General features: G+C 51.1%; 2 protein-coding genes across 8 annotated transcripts in view; both read left to right on the top strand.

Annotated features, from left to right (window-relative positions):
- Positions 1-270: 270 nt before the first annotated feature.
- On the top strand, positions 271-11023 carry DHCR7 (7-dehydrocholesterol reductase; the record flags this gene model as incomplete). 7 transcript variants are annotated; one of them, XM_079707588.1, is made up of 8 exons in its annotated part: positions 277-374; positions 950-1172; positions 2654-2744; positions 3512-3725; positions 5687-5891; positions 6059-6190; positions 8791-8856; positions 8960-11023. In XM_079707588.1, 8 exons carry the CDS (start codon positions 277-279, stop codon positions 9422-9424), a joined length of 1494 nt encoding a protein of 497 aa, XP_079563714.1. In that variant the 3' UTR covers positions 9425-11023. The 7 variants fall into 7 exon arrangements, with proteins under 7 accessions (XP_079563717.1, XP_079563714.1, XP_079563716.1 ...); XM_079707591.1 differs by lacking the exon at positions 8791-8856 and having other exon boundaries at positions 271-374; XM_079707590.1 differs by lacking the exon at positions 8791-8856 and having other exon boundaries at positions 950-1184; positions 2633-2744.
- Positions 11024-14925: 3902 nt separating this feature from the next.
- LOC307056642 (uncharacterized protein) overlaps positions 14926-26919 on the top strand; it is a gene marked incomplete at both ends in the record, with an annotated part of 33214 nt that continues 21220 nt past the window's right edge. The window contains one exon of the mRNA XM_079709461.1: positions 14926-14940. Within this exon, the coding sequence (XP_079565587.1) occupies positions 14926-14940 (15 nt within the window). The remainder of the gene's footprint in view (positions 14941-26919) is intronic.

Genomic DNA, 26919 nt, shown 5'->3' on the forward strand with positions numbered 1-26919 from the left:
TTCACGTAGTAAGAAGGATGTTCCGCTGTCGTTGGAAAATGAATTGAGAGAAGCAAGAGCAGAAGTCGGGCCATGTGGGAGGTTCTTGCGGGTTCCAGGAGTGAGTCTAAGATGCACTGATCCCTTCCCTGCCTGGAATCTCCCATCCAGGACAAGATAAAGAGTAGGTGAATGAAGGAGGCCAGCCCTGTGGGGCCTGTGAACAGTGGCAGGGAGGTGCACTGTCCGTTTGTCACGGGACGATCTGAACGGGGTGTCTCCTTCCCTCAGGGCCCAATGGCTGCAAAATCGCAGTCCAACGATCCCAAAACCAAGAGTCCTGGCAGCGTCACCTTCAGCAAGGCTGCGACCCAAGGGCAGTGGGGCCGTGCCTGGTAAGGCTCTCACCCATCTTCCCAGCTAGAGAGTAAAGCGGGATCTCAGTGAGAGGTTGCCAGCCTTTGGGATTTTGTGAACCTCTTAAAAAAATTCTTTTTATCAGCAAGACTATCATTAGTAGCAGTTTCCCCTTTTAGAGAGTGAGGCATTACAAGAAGAAGAAACTAAAAACTGATTCCAAGGACAGCTGGTGCCCTTGTACCGCCCTCACTGTGTAGCACATGGGGGTCATGGTTCTCGAGCCATAGAGTGCTGGGGACTTGGTGAATGTCCCCCATGGCCCAGAACGGGAAGCCTCTGGCCACCTGGGTTGTGAAAGGCCTTCTGCCTTTCGGGTCCTGGGCCCTGGGCTCTCTGGGGGTACCCACGGGTCTGTCGGCCTTCAGACTGCTTACAGTGGAGCATGCAAGTGGGGTGCCTTCCCCAGGCAGTGGGGGCCTTTGCACGGCGAGCCGACAGCCTTCTCTTTGGAAGTGCTGGCGGGTTTGCGCGTGGAACAGAGCATCCCGTGCGTCAGGTCACAGGGTCAGGAGGGTGCCACGTGACCTCCTACCGTACGTCTGCCCCGCAGGGAGGTGGACTGGTTTTCCTTGGCAAGCGTCATCTTTCTGCTGCTGTTTGCACCCTTCATCGTGTACTATTTCATCATGGCCTGCGACCAGTACAGCTGCTCCCTGACGGCCCCCTTGGCGGACATCGCCACCGGGCGGGCTCGACTCTCGGACATCTGGGCCAAGACGCCACCTGTGACAACGAAAGCGGCCCAGATCTACGTGGCATGGGTCACGTTCCAGGTCAGCCCTCCCGGCCACCGGCCACCATGCTCAGGGCTCTGCCTCTGCAGAGCATCCCCTCCTGCCGGAATAGTCCTGGCCCCTTGTCGGGGGTGGAGTCCCGGCTCACACTGGCATTCTCATTCCCGGGACCCAGCAGGGAATCACCTGCAGCCTGACAGACTTAGCTTTGTCTTCAGATCAAGGGCACCTGGTGGCATTTCAGTGTCCGACTCGCTTTTGGCTGAGCCTCCTCGAGGTTCAGGGCTGTGCCCAGCCCTGCAGGGACCTGCTGAGCAGGAAGCAAGACCCCGGTGGGAGAGCGTGAGGGTGTGGCCCACCAGGGAAGCCCCATATGCACCATGGGAAGCTTATCCTAGGGCTGCCTGTGGGAAGGAGCACCCTGCCCCAAAGGGCCGCTCTCGGTCTCAGCAAAGCCAAGGCTGTGTCCCCAGCAGGTGGTTGCACAGACCTGTCCAAGGACAGCCTTGGCTCTGCTGTGATCCCACTGGCCTCCCAACCAGAAGGAGTTCATCAGAAGGCTGTCTGGACCATGAACTGGGTGAGCAGGTGGTGTTTATTATCTGAACCCAGGAGGTTTCCAGGGAAACGGTGCTGTGAGATGCCCCCCCTTCCCGTCCCGGGGTTTCCTGACCTGAAGGAAGGCTTTGACTACTACTAGCTGTTTCTCCCCACATTCCCAGCTTTTGGGCTTCAGATTCCCTCTCATTTCAGGTCTCTTGGTCCCTTTGGGTAAAAAGTGATCCAGAGCAGCGAGAGTCACAGTAGTCTAAAGGCAGAAACAGCCCACATGTCCATCGACAGATATGGATACACACAGTGTGGTCCATCCACATGGCGGGATGGCGTTGTGCCATAGAAAGGAATGAAGGTCTGACACAGGCTGCAGCGTGGATGGACCTTCAGAACAGGATGCTCAGTGAAAGAAATTAGCTACAAAGGGACAAATCCTGTCTGATTCTGTTTATATGAAAAGTCCAAGATAGGCAAATCCATAGAGACAGAAAGTGGGTTAGTGGTTGTCAGGGGCCGGTGGGCAGGGGCCGAGGGGAGTGACTGCTTGTGGGTGTGGGGTTCCCTTTTGGGGGGCTGAAACTGTTCTATAAGTAGACATCGGGGAGGGTTGCACGAGCTTGGGGGTGCACTGAACACTTCGGTGAACACTTTGAAAGGGTGAGTCGTACAGAATGCGAACTAGTGGGTTCTCCCGAGGAGAGTGTCCCGTGGGGAGACGGCTTGGGTGCTCTGAGTAATGATGAGTTTCCTGTTCAGGGCCCTCTTCAAAGCCCGCAGTCAGCCTGCAACCAGAGCTCCCGGAGCTGTAAACTCTTCTGGAAGAAATAACTGGCTATGAGTAGGCTTTCTCCCATTCCTTCGGTGCCTTCCCATATATCATCTCGGTTAATAAAGGAAGGCTGTGTCGAAGCACAGCAAGGCCCTCCAGCTCACAGGGAATTTAGCTGAAAACTTCTGTGTCTCAGGTGCTTCTGTACATGCTGCTTCCTGACATCTGCCACAAGTTTCTGCCGGGCTACGTGGGGGGCGTTCAGGAGGGCGCCATGACTCCCGCAGGTAAGCTGGGCTCCGCCCCTGCTCCCCGCCACCTGTGCCAGCTCTGCCCTCCCTTCATCTCACGGGGCCTCCCCCCACCCCCGCCCCCGTGCAGCTTCCATCCCAAAGGCTGCCCCCGGCAAAGTAAAAACTTTGCTTGGGAATTTCCACACCCCGGGACCGCCCCAGATTCAAGGTGGGAAGTCACCTTCTCAATCAGGGAACGGAATGCGCCCTGCCCCACACTGGCTGTGTAGCTGGAATCACGGAGCATCTTCCTGGCGGCAACGCTTCGAGTCCCCCCGGGAGCACCTGGTGGGGCGGAGCTTTTGTTAAGGGGCCCTTAATGGTGGGGCTGCCTGGCCCATTCATTCCCCACAGTCACTGAGACCCCACCCGAGCACACAGAGAGCACCTGGTCCCTCAGGGAGGCTGCTGGGCCCCCCGCCAGGTACCCTAGGGGACGCTCGTCAGCTTCTGCTGTGGCTCAGCCCCAGCCTCCGGCAAACTGCAGGCTGGTGACTCAGCCTCTGTCTGCTTCCTGACATTCTACACTCTCTCACCCTTCCAGGAACTCAGCAAGCAGGAGCGGTTAGTCCCCGGCTCACTGCGTGAGGTGTGCCGCTGGCATTTTGACCCTAGGGGCCCAAATTGCAACAGCAGCTGACCGGCTGTCAAGCCTGGGGTCTGGGGACCCCGGCAGCTGACGCCCAGAAAGGCGGTAGGGCCAGAGCCAGGAGCTGTTACAGCTGGGAAAACGCCTCCACTCCCCCCTCTACCCTCTGCAGGAATCGTCCACAAGTATGAGATCAACGGCCTGCAAGCCTGGCTCATCACGCATCTCCTCTGGTTTGTTAATTCCTACCTCCTCGCCTGCTTCTCTCCCACCGTCATCTTTGACAACTGGATCCCGCTGCTCTGGTGTGCCAACATTCTGGGCTATGCTGTCTCCACCTTCGCCATGATCAAGGGCTACTTCTTCCCCACCGATGCCCGAGACTGGTACGTCCTCAGCGGCCGGTCGAGCCCAAGATGGAGAGTAGGTGCCTTTTTCTGTTACCTTGGGCTGGGAGGTTGCAGAGCCCTGAGGATTGAGAATCCTTGAAGGAGGAGCTTCAGGGAACCTGGTGGGCTCTGGGAAGCATCCTCTCCAAATGTCTGGGTGGCTTCTCCCACCTTAGGGAGGATGCAGTTGAACACGGCCGAGTCCATCTTTGGTGGCCGAGCTGTGTTGTGTAGGGCTGTCAGGGAGCAGGGGGGTGGAAAAGGCAGCTCCTGGTCGGGGGGCAAAGGCAGTCCATCACCTCTTTTTCTGGAACGTCAGTGTGGCCTGAAACAGTCTTAGTGAGGGGTCCTGTTTTCTCGGTGGCTTTAATGTAACAACTTCCCAGGGAGAGCCCTACTGATTGGTGTCCATTCTCATGGAGCCCTGGTTTGGATAGTTATTAACCATGCATCCATCTCTCCTTCATCTATCCATATATCCAGTTCTTCGTCCTTTCATCCACCCACCCATCCACCCATCTGTCCATCCATCCATCCATCCATCCACCCATCCATCCATCCATCCACCCATCCAACTCATCCATCCATCCATCCACCCATCCATCCATCCATCCATCCATCCACCCATCCATCCATCCATCCACCCATCCAACTCATCCATCCATCCACCCACCCATCCACCCATCTGTCCATCCATCCACCCATCCAACTCATCCATCCATCCACCTACCCGTGCACCCATCCACCCATCCATCCATCCATCCATTCATCTCCCCATCCAACCACCTACCCATCTATCCATCCCCCATCCCTTCCTCCCTTCCTCCCTCCCTTCCTGTCTCCCTGTATCCATCCATTCACCCAATGCACCCATTCATCCAGCCCATTCATCCATCCATCCACTTATCCCCCATCCCTCCCTCCCCACCTCCTTCCATCTGTCCATTCATCAAGAGATGTTTGTTGGGTTCCTCCTGTAGACAGGTGTAGGCAGAGGGGCTTTAGGTGTAAACAAGATTCTTATTCTCGGGGTGCTTACATTTTAGTTTGGGGGTCCAAATGAAAATAAAGTATGTTTCCTTTAACTGTTACACCTAAACTCTTAGGAAATGTGTTTGGTTGGTGGTACTTTGAGCTTGTGTGATTTTTTTAATCAGATAATGAGGTTGGTCTTCTATGACTCATGGAAATCATTTTCTCTGCTTTATAATCACATCCCCTATTGTAGACTTTGTATATTTGGCTTCTTTCTACTTATCCTAACTGAGGGAAATGGACACAAAAATATGCTTCTCTGACTAGCACAGAAATCCCTGTGTATGTACAGCAAGTTATACTTAATGAAGGTCTCCACATGGGTTATCGTGGCTGATTGTCTGATCACTCCTGGAGAGGGCTATGGGTCAGGTAACCAGGGTAATGAAACATTAAACTTGCCCAGCAAGGGATGGGTGTGGGCCCTGGAGCCAGGCACCCGGCTCTAAGCAGCATGCTTTTTTTCACATCTACCTTGGCATCACTTATAACTCCACTTGCCCACGGGAGACCCGAATGCCCTGTGAGTCTTTCAGAATAAAATCTCTGTCCAGTCGAGCCAGTTGGACAGCTCACCTGTGCTGTGCCTCCAGGGAGCCTGGAGTGGGGAGGAGGACCCTGGGTGCTGGCCCAAGGGAGGCTTAAGCACAGATACAATCTCCCCACCTTCCCTGGAACAGAGCGAGCAGCTCAAGGGCCAGAGATGAACGTGGAGTGAAGTACTGGGTCTGCGAGGAGAGAGGGAGGCTGACGCGACCTCTGCTTGCTGCATCCCTGCAGTTCACGGCAGGTCTCCCCCCAGGTCATCTCTCTTGGGCCTGCAGTACCCAGGCTGGGCTGAGCACCTGTGTCCGTGCCAGCCAAGTAGGCCACCTGTGAGATGCGCTCGTTAACGACACGCATCTGTTCTTTGTATTTTAAAGCAAATTCACAGGCAGTTTCTTTTACAACTACATGATGGGCATTGAGTTTAACCCCCGAATTGGGAAGTGGTTTGACTTCAAGCTCTTCTTCAATGGACGCCCCGGGATCATCGCCTGGACCCTCATCAACCTGTCCTTTGCAGCCAAGCAGCGGGAGCTCTACGGCCACGTGACCAACTCCATGGTCTTGGTCAACGTCCTGCAGGTAGCCCCTCTGTGGCCCAGGGGGGTGGGAGCTCTGACACCCGGTGGGCGCTGGGGAAGCCTGAAAGCCAGATAGTTTTCAAAAGACCATAATCTGCTGCCTTTACAGGGGGGTCGGCCCCCTTCCCACGTGTCTCTGGTCAGTACACGGCCACTCCTGTGTTGCAGGCCATCTATGTGCTGGACTTCTTCTGGAACGAAACCTGGTACCTGAAAACCATTGACATCTGCCACGACCATTTTGGGTGGTACCTGGGCTGGGGGGACTGCGTCTGGCTGCCGTACCTCTACACGTTGCAGGTGAGGATTGGGGGCAGGGAGCCCCCCATCACACGTGCACAGCGCAGCAGCACACTGAGCTGTAAGGCCCCCGGGCACCCCCAGCGCTGCCCTCGGAGCTGACGCAGCTGAGCACGTGCCGAGGCTTGTCCTCACCCAAGTGTCTGTTTTTTTGGGGGTGTGGGGTGGCGCCAGATCCTGGAGAAGGGAGGCTGCTCCCCTGTTTTAGGAAGAAGAGAAGGCTTAGTGTATGAGTCAGCACAGGCCACTGTAACAAATACCACGGACCAGGCGGCTTAAACAACAGGGTTCATTGTCTCCCCGTCTGGAGGCTGGAGTTCAAGATCAAGGTGTCGGTAGGGTTGATTTCCCTGAGGCCTCTCTCCTCGGCGTGTAGACGGCCGTCTCCTCCCTGTGTCCTCACGGGGTCGTCCCTCTGTGTGTGTCTGTGTCCTGACCTCCTCTTCTTATAAGGACCCCAGTCCTACGGGATTAGGACCCACCCTAGTGGCCTCATTTTACCTTCATCACCTCTTGAAAGAAAGATGCGCAGGTCCAAATACAGTCACATTCTGGGATGCTGGGGGTCAGGACTCCAACATGTGAATCTGGGGGACACGACTCAGCCCATAGACTGAGAGAAGAAGATGATGTGGAGTAAACTTTGGGTCAAAAGAAATGATTTGGGCGATCTGGGTGGATGGAGGTGGGTATTTGTATTCATGTGTGTTCAGATCTTAATGCTGAAAGGATGAGAGGCCTTCTTTCCTTCCGTCATTTGCATTTAAGCTTTGAGTATCTACACGCAAGAGTGGAGGAGATGCAGGGGCCCTGCGCTCTCAGAGCTCACAGCTGGGGAGGCAAAGTCCCTGACACAGGCAGTCCAGTGCGGGGAGGGGGAGCTTGACAGGAAGTGGGGTGCTGAGCCCTGAGAGAGGGCCAAGGAGGAGCCCCCAGCCAGCAGGTGGGGGTCAGCAAGAGCATCTCGGAGCAACCACAGCCAGGCTGAGAGCAGAATGATGAGTCTCAGGGTAAGAACATTCCAGAAAGGTGGAGCGGGGACTATATCAGGGTTGGGGGGAGGGCAGAGGGGGACACTTAAGGCACAAGACAGTTCAGCGTGGCTGGGACACAGGACATGGGGGTGGCAGGAAGCCTCGCCCGATTGGAGGCTGGAGGATCAGAGGCCAGCACCGGGTGGGAGGCCTACAAGAGGGGAATGTTCCAGGTGAGAAGAGGATGCTGGGGGTTGGGGGGCACAGGCTCCGGGAAGAGTTCCCACGAGTAATGAATCAGGCCGGGTCCCCAGGAGAGCCTCAGCACAGGCTGCAGAGTCGAGGGTAGAAACCTCGACTGGGGAGCCTGAGGGACCTGGGTCTGCACCTCTGTAGGGCTGCCAGCCAGGGGAGGGGGCCTTGAGCTTGTCCCTGAGCGTCTCTGAAAAAGCAGGGCGGACATCACCTCTGTTAGGGCTGGGCATCTTCGTTTCTGCACCCGCTGTGTTCTGAGGCTGTTGGGGAATAGGGGAGAGGCCTCATCATCAAGCCCCCCGCACCCCTCCCAGCTCACAGAGAACAGCCCTGCTTTCCTCTGCATGGCATGCGGGCTCCTGTGTAGGGTGGCTGCTTCGAAGGCCTGGCCAGATGCCCACCTGCTCGTTTTGTAAGCAGGTATGAAGAGGTGTGGCAGTGGGGGAAAGAGCAGGTTCTAGGGCACTTGAGGGATTCGCAGTAGCCTGCCTTAAACAGGTTGTGCAGGGGTGGAGAGGACCAGTGCTGGCAAGCCTTGTAGGCTGGCCAGGATGTGCACAGGCAGGTGGTGAGTGGTTACGGCCAGTCCTGCGGGCGATGATAACGGGGCCTGTGTTGCCTGGCTGACTACCCTGTGCAGCATCCTGAAGCAAGAGCGCTGGGAAAGCAGGAAAATCACAGCAGAGTGAGCAGGGCAGAGGGGAGAGAGCCCTGGGCTGGGGGCCAGAAGTTCTGGACTCTGGTCCCCACGCCGGATCCTCTGGACGGACCCTCTGGACTCATTTCTCTGCTTGGCTGGTTGCAGGCTCACTGGTTCCCTGATTTTGTGAACACCATTTTCCAAGCATGCAAAACAGTAGCAATAGATCACACACACACACACACACGTATGTGTGTGTATTTGATTATGTGACTGTTGTCCATTCAAGTCCAAAATCTTCAGGGCAGCCAGCAGGCTGGAGGTCCAGGGAAGAGTTGGTATTGCAGCTTGGTCTGAAGGCCTTCCGCTGGTGGAATTCCAGGGATTCTTTTATTCTTAGGGCCTTCCACTGATTAGATGAGGCGCACCTACATTGCGGAGGGTGGTCTGCTTCATTCAGTCTAATTGGAAACATTAATCCCATCTAAAAAATACCTTCGTAACAGCTAACGTTTGACCAAGTGTCTGGGTCCCGTGGCCTAGCCATTGTGACACATTAAATTAACCATCACAATGTTATATTCAAATAATACTTTTAATATTGTTATATAATATATGATATATGGTATACATGTGTGTGTATGTATGTATGTGTAGATAGATAGGAAGGTAGCTAGGTGGGTAGGTAGGTGGATATGCAAATTTTCATATTTATTTGTCTGATCCCACAGCAACCCTCCGAGGCAGGCGCTTCTATTTACAGGAGAGGAAACCAAGGCAGGGCACAGGGGCAGCTGGTCAGTGGCAGCCGGTCAGGCGCACAGCAGGGGTTTGAAGCCAGGCCGTGCTCCCGACCCGTGGTCCCGCTCAGCCCGCTGACCTCTCCCGCTCGCCCTGCAGGGTCTGTACCTGGTGTACCACCCCGTGCAGCTGCCCACCCGCTACTCCCTGGGCGTCCTGCTGCTGGGCCTGTTGGGCTACTACATCTTCCGGATGGCCAACCATCAGAAGGACCTTTTCCGCCGCACGGACGGGCGCTGCCTGATCTGGGGCAGGAAGCCCAAGGTCATCGAGTGTTCCTTCACGTCGGCCGATGAGCAGAAGCACCGCAGCAAGCTGCTGGTGTCCGGCTTCTGGGGCGTGGCCCGCCACTTCAACTACACCGGCGACCTGATGGGCAGCCTGGCGTACTGCCTGGCCTGTGGTGGCGGCCACCTCCTCCCCTACTTCTACATCATCTACATGGCCATCCTGCTGACCCACCGCTGCCTGCGGGACGAGCACCGCTGTGCTAACAAGTACGGCCGGGACTGGGAGCGCTACACGGCTGCCGTGCCTTACCGCCTGCTTCCCGGAATCTTCTAAAGGGCCGACGCGGGGAGAGCCCCCAGCGGGGGAGGGAGGAGAGCTGGAGTCAGGTCCGCTGGGGCAGCATAATCTCCGCTCCACACTCCAGGAGCCTCCGCGTCCTCACCTGAAAAATGCAAACAGCTCGGCACTTGTCCTGAGTGTAATTCCGGGGGCTTACACCAACTGCCTTCTCACCAGCAGAAGTGACCAGCTTTCTCTGTGCAGTGTCCCCAGGGTGGGAGGATGACCTTGCTGGCTTGCAGATGACGCCGTTTCTTCTCTGGGGTCTGAGCCGCCCGCTGCCCAGACAGCAGGAGTCCAACACTGAGCGGGATGTCTTCCAGCCCCCGTGGTCAGTCCTGTGCTTACTCTTGCTAAATAAAGTAGAAGTGGACACGTAAGCTGTGCCAGTTATCAGTTGACTGCCTTTCAGCTCCAGGTGCACCCTGCATCACCTGCTCTGCGGTAGTGAGCTGTGCCTTCAGACTTTTCTCCTTTGCACGTGCACCTCGTTACATTTGTCTGTAGAGGGCGCTAAGGGATGCTGCATGAGTAGGGGCATCTTCTGTTTCTGGTTCTTTTACAGACTTGGCCCAGGCAACCCAGAGAACTTGGCCACACCATCCGGGGGCCTCACCCAAGCCTTCCCCAAGGAAACCTGAACCCCAGCCTCGGGGAGGGGACACCCTTCACGTGTTTTCTTACCTTGGGCACACTCCTTGACCCACAGGTATTCTGGTTTTGTTTTTTTTTTCAAATTACTTATTTATCTTTGGCTGTGTTGGGTCTTCATTGCTGCGCACGGGCTTTCTCTAGTTGCGGCGAGCGGGGGCTACTCTTCATTGCAGTGCACAGGCTTCTCACTGCGGTGGCTTCTCTTGTTGCAGAGCACGCGTTCTAGGTGCGCGGGCTTCAGTAGTTGTGGCACGCGGGCTTCAGTGGTGGTGGCTCGCGGGCTCTAGAGTGCAGGCTCAGTAGTTGTGGCGCACGGGCTTAGTTGCTCTGTGACGTGGGATCTTCCCGGACCAGGGCTCAAACCCATGTCCCCTGCGTTGGCAGGTGGATTCTTAACGACTGTGCCACCAGGGAAGTCCCCGCAGGTATTCTTGACAGCTCTCTTTAGACGTTACTGCCCTAGTCGAGTTAATAATTCTTTATTCAGGTGTATCTGGGATGTATTGCAGGTTTTGTTCCAGACCACCCCAATAAAGCGGTTATCACAATAAAGAGAATCACACGGGTTTTTTGGCTTCCCAGTGCATAAAAAAGTTAGGTTTACACGATTCTGTACTCTTTTAAGTATGAAATAGTATTGTCTTAAAAGACAGTGTATACACCTTGATTAAAAAAAGCTTTATTGCCAAAAAATGCCAAAACGATGACCATGGTAACATCACAGGTCACTGATCACAGATCACCGTTAACAAATAGAAAGAAAAGTTTGAAGTACTGCCAGAAATGCCAAGATGTGACACAGAGACACAAAGTGAGCAAATGCTATTGGAAAAATGGCACCGGTAGGCTTGCTGGATGCAGGGTCACCAGAAACCTTCAGTTTGTAAAACGTGATTATCTGCGAAGCACAATAAAGTAGATGTGCCTGTTTTAAACTTTCCCTGTTCAGACTTCTTTGTGGTTTGTCTCCCGATGGGGCCTGGCCATAGACAAGGGCTCAGTTTCTGGTGTGTAGAGGCAATGCCCAGGGAACTTTGGATCAGATGCTTGGGTCCTGCCTCAAAGCTTTGGGCACCGATCACGGGATTTAGGGGAGGGGTCCACACTTTCCCCGCCGTTGGCCCTCTATTGGGGCCACTCTTGTGCTGGGTGTGAGAATCCATTCTGTTTGCCAAAGGAAGAAATCCCAGTTTGGCCGCCTGCCCCCAACAAGAGAACGGAGAAGCCACAAAGATGGCAGTGCTAGGCTTGCTTCACACCTGCAGGAACCGAGGACTGGGATGTGCTGGGAGCCCCGCTCCCTGGGCAGGGAGGGCAGGTACAGGGCAACGCCTCCCCTGCTCAATCTAGAACTGGTTGAGCAAAAACAGGTGGCCTCCTGAACAGCCAGGAGGGGATCGGAGCTTGGGGCCCACCTGGGCCGACTTAAGAGCCGTGATTTTCCAATGCTGGTGCCCCACCCCTGCCCATGGAGCTCATGGGTCAAAAGGGGTCCCAGGTGTTTGTATTGTCACCAGCCACACAAGTGGTTTGAGTACCAGGCCAGAGCAGTGAACTCCCACCGGGATGGCGCTGAGTACGGTGTGCCCCGCCGTTTCCTCCCGGTCACTGTGTGAATTCATTTTAAGGAGGCTGGAGGGTGGTGGCTATGAACTCAGACCCTGGCTTCCCTATTCAACAGCTGTGTAACCACGGCCAGGCAATTTCCCTCTCTGTGCCTCTTTGTCCTTGTTTGAAAACTAAGGGTGATTCTTGTTTTCTTGCCTTGTGTGAGGTTTCTCAGCCAGATTTCCTGGGAGAGCTCTAGGTTTGAACCTTGGATCTGCCTCTCAGTTTGCCAAGTTCCGTTCGTGTGTCAGCGTCTTGGAGCTGGGCTGCGCTTTGACCTGTTTTGTTCCGCGTGCTCAGCTAACACAGTGAGGCAGGGCGCCCTGTGCAATAGGGTAGGTTTCTCTGCCCTCCCTCGCCTCCTCTGCATGTGGATGAAACCCAGTGCCCCCTCTCCGGGCAAGCACTGGGGAGCCTGGAACTCCACCTTTGTGCATGGTGAGGTTGGCCTAGGTGGTGGGGGGAAAGGATGGTCCCCACCGGAGATGCGCTGCCCACGGCGATGGGCTGGGCTTCACTGCTATCTTCAGGGAGAGCTATCCCAGGAGGGACAGAGGCCTGGGGGTGTTCCTCCAGTTCTTGGCGCTCTCCTATCTGGATGTGGGTGTTGTTTTGATCATGAGAAGGCAGGCCAGGCAGTGACCCAGCCAGGTTCTCTGGGTGAGAGGCTGAGTTGAATAGAATGTGCAAAATCAAGAAGTAAGTCCACACCGTACGCCTCTTTTCTAGAAAGGGCAGGTCGTTCTCACCCTGCACAACCACACTCTACCCCTCACCAGACTCAGATCTCCACATCTATTGGGAAAGATGTCGAAAGCATGCCCTGGAGTGTCACGTGGGGAGACCACAGTGATTGGGAGGCAGGGACGGGGTGGCTTCAGTGGGCACCAGAAATTCAGTGCCCACATGTGGCTGTCCACCAGTGAACCACACATAGACCTGCTCACGCCACCCAGTTCCTTGTCCCGGGAATACAGGCAGGGCTTGGAGATTTGTGCAGGGCCAGCTCACTCACCTGGACAAACAGGGATGTGAAGAGAGCTCTCGGTGAGAGGCAGGGAACCAGGGAACCTCACCTGCCTCGGGGCCTTAAATACCTCCATAAGCACTGGCAACTACAGAGGTCCCCCCTCCGGTGCCTCTCTGGCCTGAGTCCCATCCATGTGTCCAGATGCCTCCTCCCTATCTCACTTGTGTGGGTTGGGCTTAGGCTTAGGGTTAGGGTTAGGGTTATGTGGGTTAGGTGGGTTAGGGTTAGGGTTATGTGGGTTAGGTGGGTTATGGTTATGGTTAGAGTTAGGTGGGTTAAGGTTAGGTTTACGGTTAGGGTTAGGATTACGTGGGTTTAGAGTTAGGGTTATGGTTAGGTGGGTAAGGGCTATGGTTAGGGTCTTAAAGCCTCTCAAACTTCACGGATCAGCAACTCCCACGTCTCCCCCAGAAGTTGCTCTCAGGTGATGGCAAGTCCAGACCCGAACGTGGAATTATCCCTCTCTCGCCCAACCGGCCTGTACTCCTGCAGTCTCTCCTGCAGAAGGCATCTGGCATCTGACCACTCCCTACCATCTCTGTGCTGACCCTGTCCCAGCCCCGCCCTCTCTCGACAGCAAGAGGAGCCCCAGCACTGGTTTCCTGGCCTCTGGCCTCTCGGCCCCAACCTGTTCTTAGCACAACAGTCAGACTTGTCCTGTTCAGGTGTGAGAGTCAGAGCATGTCACCACTCTGCTCAGAACTTCTCAAGGTCTCCTGTCACTCACAATAAAAACCAACGTCATGGGCTTCCCTGGTGGCGCAGTGGTTGAGAGTCCGCCTGCCGATGCAGGGGACCTGGGTTCGTGCCCCAGTCTGGGAAGATCCCACATGCCCTGGAGCGGCTAGGCCCGTGAGCCATGGCCGCTGAGCCTGCGCGTCCGGAGCCTGTGCTCCGCAACGGGAGAGGCCACAACAGTGAGAGGCCCACGTACTGCAAAATAAATAAATAAAAATAAATAAATAAATAAATAAATAAATAAATAAATAAATAAATAATGAGTTACTAAACATCACTATACTCTAAAAATAAAAAATAAACTTAAAAAAAAAAAAAAAAACCAACGTCATTTCCAGAACCTAAGGTGTGCCTCACTCTTTCTCCCACATTTGCCCAGCGACAGCCATGCTGGCCGCCTAGCTGGCCCTCCAAGGCCCCAGGACTCTTCCACCCCAGGGCTTTTGCACAGGCTGTTTCCTCTGCCTGGAACACTCTTCCCCATGGCATCCGTCTGGTTCCCTCAATGACCTTCTAGATGTGGCTTAAATATCACCTTCACAGGGAAGCCTTCCTCACCCACTCATCCCAGGACTCTGCTTTGCTTTTCTTCATAGAACCTACTCTCCAGTTACAGAATATAAATTACCAATTTATCTTGCTTATCTGTCTCGCCCACAAGAATACCAGATCAGTGAGAGTAAATTTCTGATTATTTTGTTCCCAGATGTATCCCCAGCCCCAGAACACCGTCTGCCCTGTGTCAGCAGCTGACTCTTCCGGCTTCTACTGTGCACCCACCAGCGCTGTGAGAACCTTACATATACTCTCTGACCCTCACAATAACCCAGCTACTAAATACTATCGTCATCACCCCCATTTTATAGGTGGTGAAACAGAGGCACAGATAGACAGTGGGGCCTGCCCAAGGTTACGTGCTGATACGTTGCAGAGCTGGAACTCAAACTCCATCTGGCGCCAGAGTCTGTGCTCTTTACCACCTCCCCTAGAGCTTCATCTCCTCTTGCTCTACTTGTTAAGTAACTAGAAAGCCTGTGTCTTGAAGCAGGGCTGGGCCAGATGCAAAGCTTTCCACCAGTGCTTTCCAGACTTTGGGTTGCCACCCACTCATGGGTCATAAAATCATCCCTAGAAGGGCAGGGTTATGTATTATCTGTCGCCATGTTATAAGTGACACCTAAATTGAATGGCTTAAACCAACAATAAACATTATCTCACACAATTTCTGAGGTTTAGGAATCCAGAAGCAGGGGTGGTTAGCAGGTGGTTCTGGCTCAGTGTCTCTCATGGTGTTGCAGGCAAGGTGTTGGCTAAGGCTGCATCATCCAAAGGCTCGACTGAGGCTGGAGGACTTTCTCCCAAGGCAGCTCCTCGTGTATTTGGCAATTGGTGCTGGCTGTTGGCTGGAGGCCTCAGCTCCTCACCAGCTGGGCCTCTCCACAGGCTGCTTGAATATCCACACAACATGGCGGCCCCCATGGTGGGTGATCCCAGACACACAATGTCCTTTATGCTGATCCTCGGAAGTCCTGCTCCCCCACTTCTGAGATATTCCATTGGTTACACAAGTCAGCACCTTTCAACACGGGAGGGGGCTACCCAGGGGCTACCAACAGCCAGGGGTGCATCTTAGAGGTTGCCTGCCATAGGTTACTTGACAATAAAGAAACTTGCAAAAGTCCCTGGAGAGGAGTGCCTCACTGATGGTGGCATGTCTGATGGGTGGTAGAGCTCCACTAAGAGGCAAGAGCGTGGGCCTTGTCACCCTCCACAGGCTGCACCTTCCCACTGAGGTCCAGGGCTCCTCATGGTTTGTAGCTCCTGCCTGGCTCTGCCTTCTGGCCTAGCACCTAGGTTGTTCTCAACACCCGTTGCTTGATGAACTTGATGTAAAGACAAGGACAAGAATATGGCAGGTTCAGCTAAGAACATGAGAGGCTGGGGACTTTGCTGGTGGTCTAGTGGTAAAGAATCTGCCTTGCAATGCAGGGGACACAGGTTCCATCCCTGGTCAGGGAACTATGGTCCCACATGCTGCGGGGCAATGAAGCCTGCGTGCCACAGCTACTGAGCTTGCGCGCCTCAACTAGAGCCCGTGTGCCGCAAACCACAGAGCCTACCTGCTCTGGAACCTGCGCGCCACAGTCGCTGAGATTGTCCTCAATTCTTTTCATTCTTTTTTCTTTATTCTGCTCTGCAGTAATTATTTCCACTATTTTATCTTCCAGGTCACTTATTCGTTTTTTCTGCCTCAGTTATTCTGCTATTGATTTCTTCTAGAGAATTTTAAATTTGATTTATTGTGTTGTTCATCATTGTTCGTTTGCTCTTTAGTTCTTCTAGGTCCTTGTTAAATGTCTCTTGCATTTTCTCCATTCTATTTCCAAGATTTTGGATCATCTTTACTATCATTACTCTGAATTCTTTTTCAGGTAGACTGCTTATTTCCTCTTCATTTGTTCGGTCTTGTGGGTTTTTACCTTGCTCCTTCATCTGCTGTGTGTTTCTCTGTCTTCTCACTTTGCTTAACTTACCGTTTGGTGTCTCCATTTCACAGGCTGCAGGTTCGTAGTTCCCGTTGTTTTTGGTGTCTGCCCCCAGTGGGTAGGGTTGGTTCAGTGGGTTGTGTAGGCTTCCTGGTGGAGGGGACTAGTGCCTGTGTTCTGGTGGATGAGGCTGGATCTAGTCTTTCTGGTGGGCAGGACCATGTCCATTCGTGTGTTTTGGGGTGTCTGTGGACTTACTGTGATTTTAGGCAGCCTCTCTGCTAATGGGTGGGGTTGTGTTCCTGTCTGGCTAGTTGTTTGGCATAGGGTGTCCAGCACTGTAGCTTGCTGGTCGTTGAGTGGAGCTGGGTTTTAGCGTTGAGATGGTGATCTCTGGGAGAGCTTTCACTGTTTGATATTACGTGGAGCCTGGAGGTCTCTGGTGGACCAATGTCCTGAACTCGGCTCTCCCACCTCAGAGGCTAAGGCCTGATACCCGGCCAGAGAGAGAGAGAGAGAGAGAGAGAGAGAGAGAGAGAAAGGAAAGAAAGAAAGAGAGAAAGAGAGAAAGGAAAGAAAGACAGAAAGAGAGAAAGAAAGAAAGACAGAAGAATAAAATAGTTATTAAAATAGAAAAAAATTATTAAAAATAAAAAAGTAATAAAAAAAGAAAGAGAGAAAGAAAGAAGAGAGCAACCAAACCAAAAAGCAAATCCTCCAATGATAACAAGCGCTAAAAACTATACTAAAAAAACCCAAAAAACAAAAAACAAAAGATGGACAGTCAGAACCCTAGGACAAATGGCAAAAGCAAAGCTATACAGGCAAAATCACACAAAGAAGCATACACATACACACTCACAAAAAGACAAAAAGGAAAAAAAAGAAAAAGTATTTATAAAATAAAAAAAGGAAGAGAGCAACCAAATCAATAAATCTTCCAATGATAATAAGCTCTAAATACTAAACTAAGATAAACATAAATCCAGAAACAAATTAGATGCAGAAAGCAAACCCCAAGTCTACAGTTGCTCCCAAAGTCTACAGCCTCAATTTTGGGATGATTTGTCGTCTATTCAGGTATTCCAGAGATGCAGGGTACATCAAGTTGATTGTGGAGATTTAATCCGATGCTCCTGAGGCTGCTGGGAGAGATTTCCCTTTCTCTTTTCTGTTCGCACAGCTCCTGGGGTTCAGCTTTGTATCGGCCCCGCCTCTGCATGTAGGTCACATGAGGGCGTCTTTTGGGAAGCCTGAGGTCTTCTGCCAGCATTCAGTAGGTGTTCTGTAGGAGTTATTCCACATGTAGATGTAGTTTTGATGTATTTGTGGGGAGGAAGGTGATCTCCACGTCTTACTCCTCCACCATTTGAAGGCACCAACAGGCCATTATCAATAAAATATTTTTAAATTAAGAATTAATAAATGCAGACTTTTGGCTCAGATGAATACCCAAATGGAGAAAAATGAATCTTGACTCCAGCTCACATCATACAAAAAAAAAAAAAAAAAAAAAAAAGCAAAAAACTGAGACGTAAAAGGTAAACCAATAAAATCTTCTTTAAAAATAAAAGAATCATCTTGGTTAGGCAAAGATTTCTTAAAAAGGACAGTGAGGGCTTCCCTGGTGGCGCAGTGGTTGGGAGTCCGCCTGCCGATGCAGGGGACACTGGTTCGTGCCCCGGTCTGGGAGGATCCCACATGCTGCGGAGCAGCTGGGCCCGTGGTCCATGGCCGCTGAGCCTGCGTGTCCGGAGCCTGTGCTCCGCAACGGGAGAGGCCACAACAGTGAGAGGCCCGCGTACCGCAAAAAAAAAAAAAAAAAAAAGGACAATGAAACAATAAGGTCCTACTGTATAGCATAAGGAACTATATTCAATATCCTGTGATAAACCATAATGGAAAAGAATATAAAAAGGAATGCATATATATGTATAACTGAATCACTTTGCTGTACAGCAGAAATTATACAACACTGTAAATCAACTATACTTCAATAAAATAAAATTTAAAAATATATAGAAATAGGAAAAAAAAGGACAGTGAAGCACTAACCACAAAGAAAGAAAAGAAACTGGATTTCAATGAAATTAAGAGCTTCTTTTAATATTACTTAGCCATAAAAAGAAACAAAATTGAGTTATTTGTAGCAAGGTGGATGGACCTAGAGTTTGTCATACAGAGTGAAGTAAGTCAGAAAGAGAAAAACAAATACCGTATGCTAACACATATATATGGAATCTAAGGGGAAAAAAGGTCATGAAGAACCTAGGTGCAAGATAGGAATAAAGACACAGACCTACTAGAGAATGGACTTGAGGATATGGGGAGGGGGAAGGGTAAGCTGTGACAAAGTGAGAGAGTGGCATGGGCATATATACACTACCAAACGTAAACTAGATAGCTAGTGGGAAGCAGCCGCGTAGCACAGGGAGATCAGCTCGGTGCCTTGTGACCACCTAGAGGGGTGGGATAGGGAGGGTAAGGGAGGGAGACGCAAGAGGGAAGAGATATGAGAACAGATGGATATGTATAACTGATTCACTTTGTTATAAAGCAGAAACTAACACACCATTGTAAAGCAATTATACTCCAATAAAGATGTTATAAAAAAAAAAAGAACCTCTTTTCATCAACAGGGAACATTCAGAGAGTGAAAAGGCAATTCGCAAGGAGGGAAAAGGTATTTGCAACGATGCTTCTTCCACTGGAGGACTCATGGACAGAATATATAAGGGACTCCTACAAATCACTAAGACGGTGACTGGCAAGCTGATTTTTATCAAGGAAGAAGAGACTTGAACAAAATGACCAATAACTATATGAAAATGTGCTCAGCATCCTTAGTCGTCAGGAAAATGCAGATGAAACCACTTCCCCCTGGATGGCAAAGATGAAAGGGCCCAGAAGCCCACCTGTTGGTGAGTGTGAAGCCCCTGGCACTTCCGCCCCTGGGATGGGGGTGCAGATTAGAACGGCCCCTTGGGGAAAAGAGTCTGGTAGCATCTCTTAAAGCCCAGCATCTGCGTCCCCTGGACGCAGCTCCCCTTGGCCGGGTTGGACTGCCAGGGACAAAGCGTCTGTGCTCATAAGAGTGTTCACAGCGGCATTGCTCATAAACAGTGAAAGAACCCGAAAGTCCACAGTAGAGTGGGTGACCAAGGTACAGCACACGGCAAACCCCCAGCCACGGGGGCTACAGCGCACGGGAGACCCCCGTGCACGCTGGTGAGCGGAGGAAACCAGACCCAGGAGCAAATATTCTCGGAATTCCAAGGTCAGGCCAGCTGCACGGTTGCACCAGGAGACAGAGGATGGTTACCTCTAGGAGTGGGTGACTGATGTGGAGGGGGCAGGGCAGCTGTCCCAGGAGCCAGAAACACCTGCATCTCCATCCCGTTACACAAGGGCAGCAAATGTCAAAGTCCTCCCGGTGTGCCCGTAAGGGCACGAACTTCATTATCTGTACAAAGTCACAAAGCCCAGGCGCTAAGTTGTGACCAGCATTCATCACGCACGTACACGTAAAGTCCACCCCCTGCAGCCACTCACTCCCCCATCACCCGACCCTACCATGTGGGCCTGTGCGTCCAGGCGGCCGTTCGGAGGCGTTCATGGAGATGGCGTTAGAATCTTGGTTCTGGACCCAGGGAAGCAAGGCTGTTACAGTTTAGCTACCCCATCGGGGTCCCCGGGTTGGCATCATGACTGGCAGAGGCAATGCCGTGGTGCTCCGAGTGGGTGGAATCCAGGAGTCCCCATCACCTCTTGTTAGCGTGGCATGTGGGATCTCAGTTCCCCGACCAGGGATCGAACCCACGCCCCCTGCATTGGGAGCGTGGAATCTTAACCACTGGACCACCAGGGAAGTCCCTATTTTTTTTCCATCGTTTCAATGAAGCTGCTACATGTTCTGCCCACAGAGGAGAACTCCACCGCTTCTGTCCCTGCCTTGTCCAGGCCAGGACATGCGGGCTCTCCTCCAGCCTGGACCTTCCCTGCCCAGGGCTGAGGGCAGCTCTGCCCAATGGTCAACTCTCCTCCAGTGCCCGAGGCTCCCCATCCAAGGGGAAGGCCTCGGGGTTCTGGCTGGGGCCTGGGTCTCAGCAGCAGGACTGATTCCTGGAGGACCCCATGCCCCCAAACAAGTGTAAGAGTGGATATAGCAAAAGTAGAAAGGAGGTAATAAAAACCAGAGAACATGCTGGGCCCTGGCAGGCTGACCTTGATATCAGGGGCAGGGCCCTGAGGTCACGGCTGTGTCACAGCACAGTGCAGTTGTTCTGCATCATGATGGCCGCAGGCCACCAAGACAAGGTCATCCCACACCCAGCACTCTTGGTAAAGCAGGCAGAGAGGTTTGTCATTTCCTTGAGAGGCTCACGTGTTTAAAAACGTTGCGTTCATGAGATTTCAGTTGTCCAGGTAGCTCAGTTGTACAGAACTGCCTTTCCCCAGTGGACGGGGTTGGGGAAGTCGTTAGTGGGTTGCCTTGTCCCTGATGTTCATTCAGCTCTTTGTTTCAGTAGCTCTGGTTTGGCCTAGATGCTTACGCTGTTATTTTTTTATTTTTTAAATTTATTTATTTTGTTTATTTTTAATTTATTTTTGGCTGCGTTGGGTTTTCTTTGGTGCACGCGGGCTTTCTTTAGTTGCGGTGAGCGGGGGCTACTCTTCGTTGAGGTGCGCGGGCTTCTCATTGCAGTGGCTTCTCTTGTTGCGGAGCACGGGCTCTAAGCACGTGGGCTTCAGTAGTTGTGGCTCGCGGGCTTAGTTGCTTTGTGGCATGTGGGATTTTCCCGGATCAGGGATCTGAACCCGTGTCCCCTGCAGTGGAAGTACAGAGTCCTAACCACTGGACCGTCAGGGAAGTCCCTGAAATCTTTTTTTAATAGGAAGAGAGATGTCGCTGAGCAAGACCAACGGTTGCTGAATAAACGCAAACCCCCTTGAGAATCAGGCCTGCAGGTGCCACATCTCTTCCTTGGGGAACTTAGAGGTGAGAGGGGGGCAGTAGCTTTCCAGGTAGCAAAGTGTGCTTCGGGAATTTCAAATTTCTTACGTGTAAAAATGAATGGTTTCATGTTTTCTCTTCATGCTTCTTTTTATCTTCTTCCTCCAGCTATTAATAAAGTCACTTTAGGTAGGGATTGAACCAAATTACTTCTAAACGTGTCTGGAATTCAATTCTAAAGGTGTCGGGAATTCCCTAATTTCTGTGGGTCTGGGCACATGGGCAGGCTCCTGGGCCCCAGAGTCAGGGGCTCCTGGCAGAATACATAGCAAAGTAGTCTGGGTTTCTGTTCATATGTCTAATCACAGCCTGGTACAACCACATTTAAATTAAGATTCTGTTAAGGAGAAGGGTCCACCTAGGGCTGCTTCTGGGCACTGGTAAATGAAATATGCTGGAGTTTTCTTCCAAATATGTATTAGAAATTCACAAGCGTTTGCATTTCTCACCAGTGACACAAGCCAGGGTAATACAAGTGAGGAAATCCCTAAAAGATCTCTAAAGCCTTGAGGGAGCAGAACCTTGATTTAACAACAGGCATGTAGACAGACCTAGATTTTGCCAAAATGCCCTTTCTTCTCCCCTCCTGTGGGCCCTGGCCAGGCTGGAATCGACACATCATTTTTTGATATGCTCCACAGAAGACAAAATTTGGCTTCCAACATTATCAGGAGAAACAGGTGAATGTGGAGATGGCGCCTATATAAATTTCAGACCAGCAAAGAGGAGGTGTCCGTGCTGAAAGGGTGAAACTTTGGTCTAGATGGCGGGCTCGGTGGTAGAAGCCAAAAAAAAGTGAGGAGCTGTTTTGGGTGGAAAATGCTGGTAACTGGTATGACTATTGTCCAAACTGAAAGTACTGGAGCTCTCCAAGTTTGAAAACATCAAGAATCTTTTCTGGCCAGAAATATTGCCTGGCACACAGTAGGTCTGTAACAATTTTTGGAATGAATTGATGAAAAATCAAATCCACAGAGGAAGCTTCTTTCCAGGCTAACAATAGCCCATTTTATAGGTGCCTCCGTGAACCCACTCACCCAGGAGTGGGCAAACTTTTTCCGGAAAATGCCAAGTAGGACATACTTTAGGCTTTGTGGGCCAGACAGCCTCTGCCACAACGATTCAACTCTGCTGCTGTAGTGAGAAAGCACACAGACAATATGTAGACAAATGGGTTTGGCTGTGTTCCAATAAAACTTTATTTACAAAAACAAACAGGGGGCCGGATGTGGCCCATGGGTCATGTGCGCAGTCCCCTGCACTAGATGGACTCATCGGTTCTACAGGACAGAGATGGCACCTTTGTATCCTCTCAGGACCCAGAACTGGATATTTTAGTTAAGTACAATGTATTAAAACTGCCTCTCCCAAAGAGAACCCTCCTACACTGTTGGTGGGAATGTAAACTGGTGCAGCCACTATGGAAAACAGTATGGAAGTTCCTCAAAAAACTAAAAATAGAGTTGCCATATGATCCAGCAATCCGACTCCTGGGCATATATCTGGAGAAAACCATAATTCAAAAAGATACATGCACCCCAGTGTTCATAGCAGCACTATTCACAATAGCCAAGATATGGAAACAACCTAAATGTCTATCAACAGATGAATGGATAAAAAAGATGTTGTACATATATACAATAGAATATTACTCTGCCAATAAAAGAGAATGAAATAATGCCATTTGCAGCTACATGGTTGGAACTAGAGATGATCATACTAAGTGAAGTAAGTCAGACAGAGAAAGACACATACTATATGATAGCACTTATATGTGGAATCTAAAATCTGACACAAATGAACTTATTTACAAAACAGAAACAGACTCACAGACATAGAGAACAGACTTGTGGTTGTCAAGGGGGGAAGGAGGATGCAGGAGGGATGGATTGGGGGTTTGGGATTAGCAGATGCAAACTAGTATATATAGAATGGATAAATCATGAGATCCTACTGTACAGGGAACTATGTTCAATATCCTGGGATGAGCCATAATGGAAAAGCATATGAAAAAGGATGTATATATAAGTATAACTGAATCACTTTGCTGTACAGCAGAAATTAACACAACACTGTAAATCAACTACATATCAATTTTTAAAAAGGAGAAAAAGAAAAAAAACCCGCCTCTGCCTCGTCCTTTCACTATTGTACATAAACTTTTTTTTTCATGTTGTCAAATTACTGTGTATTGTGTTCGGGGTAAGCTGAAAGGCTGAAAACCTTTCTTTGCTCCATGTTTCCTTCCTGCACATGGATTTGAGAGCCAGGTCCATGAGCGTTGTGGTCTAGTGAGCGGCCACCAGGGGACACCCCGGGCACACAGGAAACTGAGCTGCTTTGCAGGAAGAAACAGAAAGCAGAATCTAGTCTTGAAGGGGTGTACCATCCCAGGTCGCGTTGTGTGCACTCTTGAGGTGCAGGGCCTGGAATCTGGGATGGAAAACGCTGAGCCAGAAGCTTTCTTCAATTGCCACAGTCTGTGGAAGGTTTGCTGACATGTGTTACTCGTGCAAATAAATACTTGATTCTAAATATGAACGTGTGATGTCCTCTGGACTAGACCAAGAAGCGTGACATCCTAGGAGAGCAAGCCGATACCCCTTCCGGCCACATTATTTAAATGACTGACCTTAACATTTGTTTAGGGGAGGGGCACATGGCGGGGCTGAGCCTCACCTGGATCTCCCCCAGATTCAGCTCTGTCTCCGACCTGCACCTCGTCACGTCCTCCAGAGAAAGGGGACACGGTCCTCTCGTGTCACAGCTTGTCAGCCACCTGCTGGCATTCAAACACATCCCTCGGCTCAGATGAGCGTGCATCCACACAGTGGAATAGGGAATACTCTACAGTGGTGGAAAGTGAACCACAGTCGTATCACCAACGTGGGGAAATCTCCAAAGACTGAACAAAACAAGCAAGCCCCTGAAGAAACATCCAGGGTGATCATTCCCTGCATAAGAAGTTCAAAAGCAGGCAAAACCAAACAATACCTTTTTCAGGGACAGATCCAGGTGTGGCAAAATTGAGAAAGGAAGCAGAATTATTGATACAAACTTCAGGGTGATGGTTGCCTCTAGGAGGGAGGCCGCAGTGAAGGGCTACGCAGAGGTTTGGATGATATAGATGCCTCGCGCTAGGTGGTGAACTATTAACTTATTTATTAAAATAAGTAGTCGTTGCTAAAACGTGCATATACGTTACATGGATCTTGTATAACACATCGTCATAAACTAGTCAAAAAAGAAAAATAATACCCCTTCCCTGTTTGTATCTCAGGGCACAGCTCCCTGGGGGAAGGGAATAGTGTAGAGCTGGAGCCCCTCCATTTCTGACCATTAGGGGTTGCGGTGTGCTTTCCTAGAAGCTGTAGGGGATGCACTGCTAATTCTCGTCTCAGCCTGAAGAACTGCACCTCGTGTGAAGACCTGGCTTCATGGTTAAATGGGAGATGTGACAGGTGACAGCCTCAATGCCAGGGATGCTGGGTCCAGGAACACAGTGGCTGGCTTGGATGCCCCTGTGCGTCCCCACGGCTCCCAGGTCCCCAGTCCAGTGGGAACTAGAGTTTCCGCACAGTGGGGGTAACTGCCTTTGGCTGCCTCTGAGCAGCCCCTCGGCTCCCAAGCCTCAGGGCCCCACCTTTCAACTCCTCCCCCAGCACAGGCACTTAACATTAGTAAATGCCATCAGCCTGCACATGCTGGGCTTTTCTGGGCTGCACAAGACGTCTTTTAAATCCCAGACGTGGAGGGACCAGTTGTCCCAGTCTTCCCAGGACTGGGGTGTTTCCAGGGACATGGTTCTTTCAACGTTAAAGCTGGGAAAATCTGGACAAACCAAGACGAGCTGGTGATACTGCCCAGACTTTGTGACTTAGATACAAGGCTTGTTGTTGTTGTTGTTTTCATCTTTATTGGAGTATAATTGCTTTACAATGTTGTGTTAGTTTCTGCTGTATCACAAAGTAAATCAGCTACATGTATACATATCTCCCCATATCGCCTCCCTCTTGCGTCTCCCTCCCACCCTCCCTATCCCACCCCCCTAGATGAAACTTCAAAGCTTTTGTAAGGCAAAGGAAACCATAAACAAGATGAAAAGACACCCTCAGAATGGGAGAAAACATTTGCAAACGAAGCAACTGACAAAGGATTAATCTCCAAAATATACAAGCACCTCATGCAACTCAATATCAAAAAAACAACCCAATCCAAAAATGGGCAGAAGACCTAAATAGACATTTCTCCAAAGAAGGTATACAGATAGCCACGAGGCACATGAAAGGATGCTCAACATCACTAAACATTAGAGAAATGCAAATCAAAACTACAGTGAGGTGTCACCCCACATGGATCAGTAAGGCTTGGTTTTGTTCCAATTGATTTCATGCCGTGAGAGCACTGCAGACCTCCTGCATGCCTTTCGTAAATGCTGGATTTATTTTGGAGGGGGGCAGGAAGGAAGGTTTGACTTCATCCTCCACCGCCCCCAAACAACTCCTTCTACACCTTTGGCTCAGTCATGGCACTGGGGGGGGACGGCAAGTGTTTTGGTGGGTGACTGTGAGCTGGTCTAGAATCCTGCTGCGGCAGATTAAACTAGTCAAATAAGGATTCAGGGCAATTATTGCTCTTCCAAAAGCTGGGAGTGGGAAAGAAAATGCTTTTTAAACTGGGGAAGCGAGCATCATACCAGATTTCCGTCGTCAAAGATGGTTGTGTTGTCTGATCTTGAAGCCATGGAGATCAGAATCGCTGGGAGGGCTTCTTAAACAAGAGCGTGTCTGATAGTGTCAATCTGGGGTAAGGACATAGGACTGCATTTCTAACTAGTGAAGTTAATTCTGCTGGTCTGGGGGCCACATTTTGAGAACTATTGTCGTAGTGTTAAGGGCATTAAGTATGGACTAGGGGTTGTCAAACTTTTTCTATAAGGGGTCACATAGTAAATAATTCATTCAGGTTTTGTGGCCACCTGGTCTCAACTACTCAGCTCTGCCATGGTAGCACCCCCACCCACCCAGAACAGCCATAGGCAGTATGTAAAAAATAAATGGGTGTGTCTGTGTCCTAATAAAACTTTATTTACAAAAGCAGTCAGTGGGCCAGTTTCAGCTCATGAGCTGTAGTTTGCCAACCCCTGGTTTGTGACTTTTGATAAAATATCGAGCTTCTCTGTGTTCTCTATCCCTGTGTATTGGTGAGCAGATGACTTTGACCCCATTGACAGCAGGTCGCGAGGGTCGTGGGAAGGGCCATTTATTAAAAATACAAAGGCAGAGTAGCCGAGTGTATCAGTCACCCTTTGCTGCGTAACAACCATGCTAAGACTTAGTGGCTTGTGACAACCACCATCTTATTTTTAGTCATCAGTCTACGGGTCAGCTGGGTGATTATTCTGGTCTGAGCTGGTTTGGTCTCTGATGGGCTCTCTCGTGTATCTGGGGCCACCTAGCAGACCCTCCGGTGCTGGATGACTGAGGATGGCCTCCTTCACATGTCTAGCAGGTGGTTGGCTATTGGTTGGGCGCCTGGGGTTCTCTTCCCAGTGGCCTCTCCTCCTCCAAGAGGCTAGCTCAGGCTCTTTTACCCAGTAGTCTTAACGGAGCAAGAGAGGGGGTCACAGTTCCTCTGGATGGATGACTACTAACATGATGTCACCTCTATCAATGTCACTGGTCAAAGAGTCACAAGTCCCTTCCAGATTTGAGAGTGGGACAATAGGCCCCCTCCCTTAGTAATAGGGGAAGCTGCTTCCCCTGACAGCTCAGACTGAGAGCTGCGAAGGGAGTCAAGCTCCCTGAGACTGAGTTTCCTCTCCACTTCTCACCAGCTGGAGCTCTTACTTTATTCCCCTGTGCCTGTCTCCTCATCAGGACAATGAGGCTGGTGCTCCCCAGCCCCACACCATTGCTGGGAGGCTTAAATGAGTTAACTTAGAACCGTGTCTAGCACG

This window comes from Hyperoodon ampullatus (assembly GCF_949752795.1).
Source record: "Hyperoodon ampullatus genome assembly, chromosome: 7".
NCBI lineage: Eukaryota > Metazoa > Chordata > Mammalia > Artiodactyla > Ziphiidae > Hyperoodon > Hyperoodon ampullatus.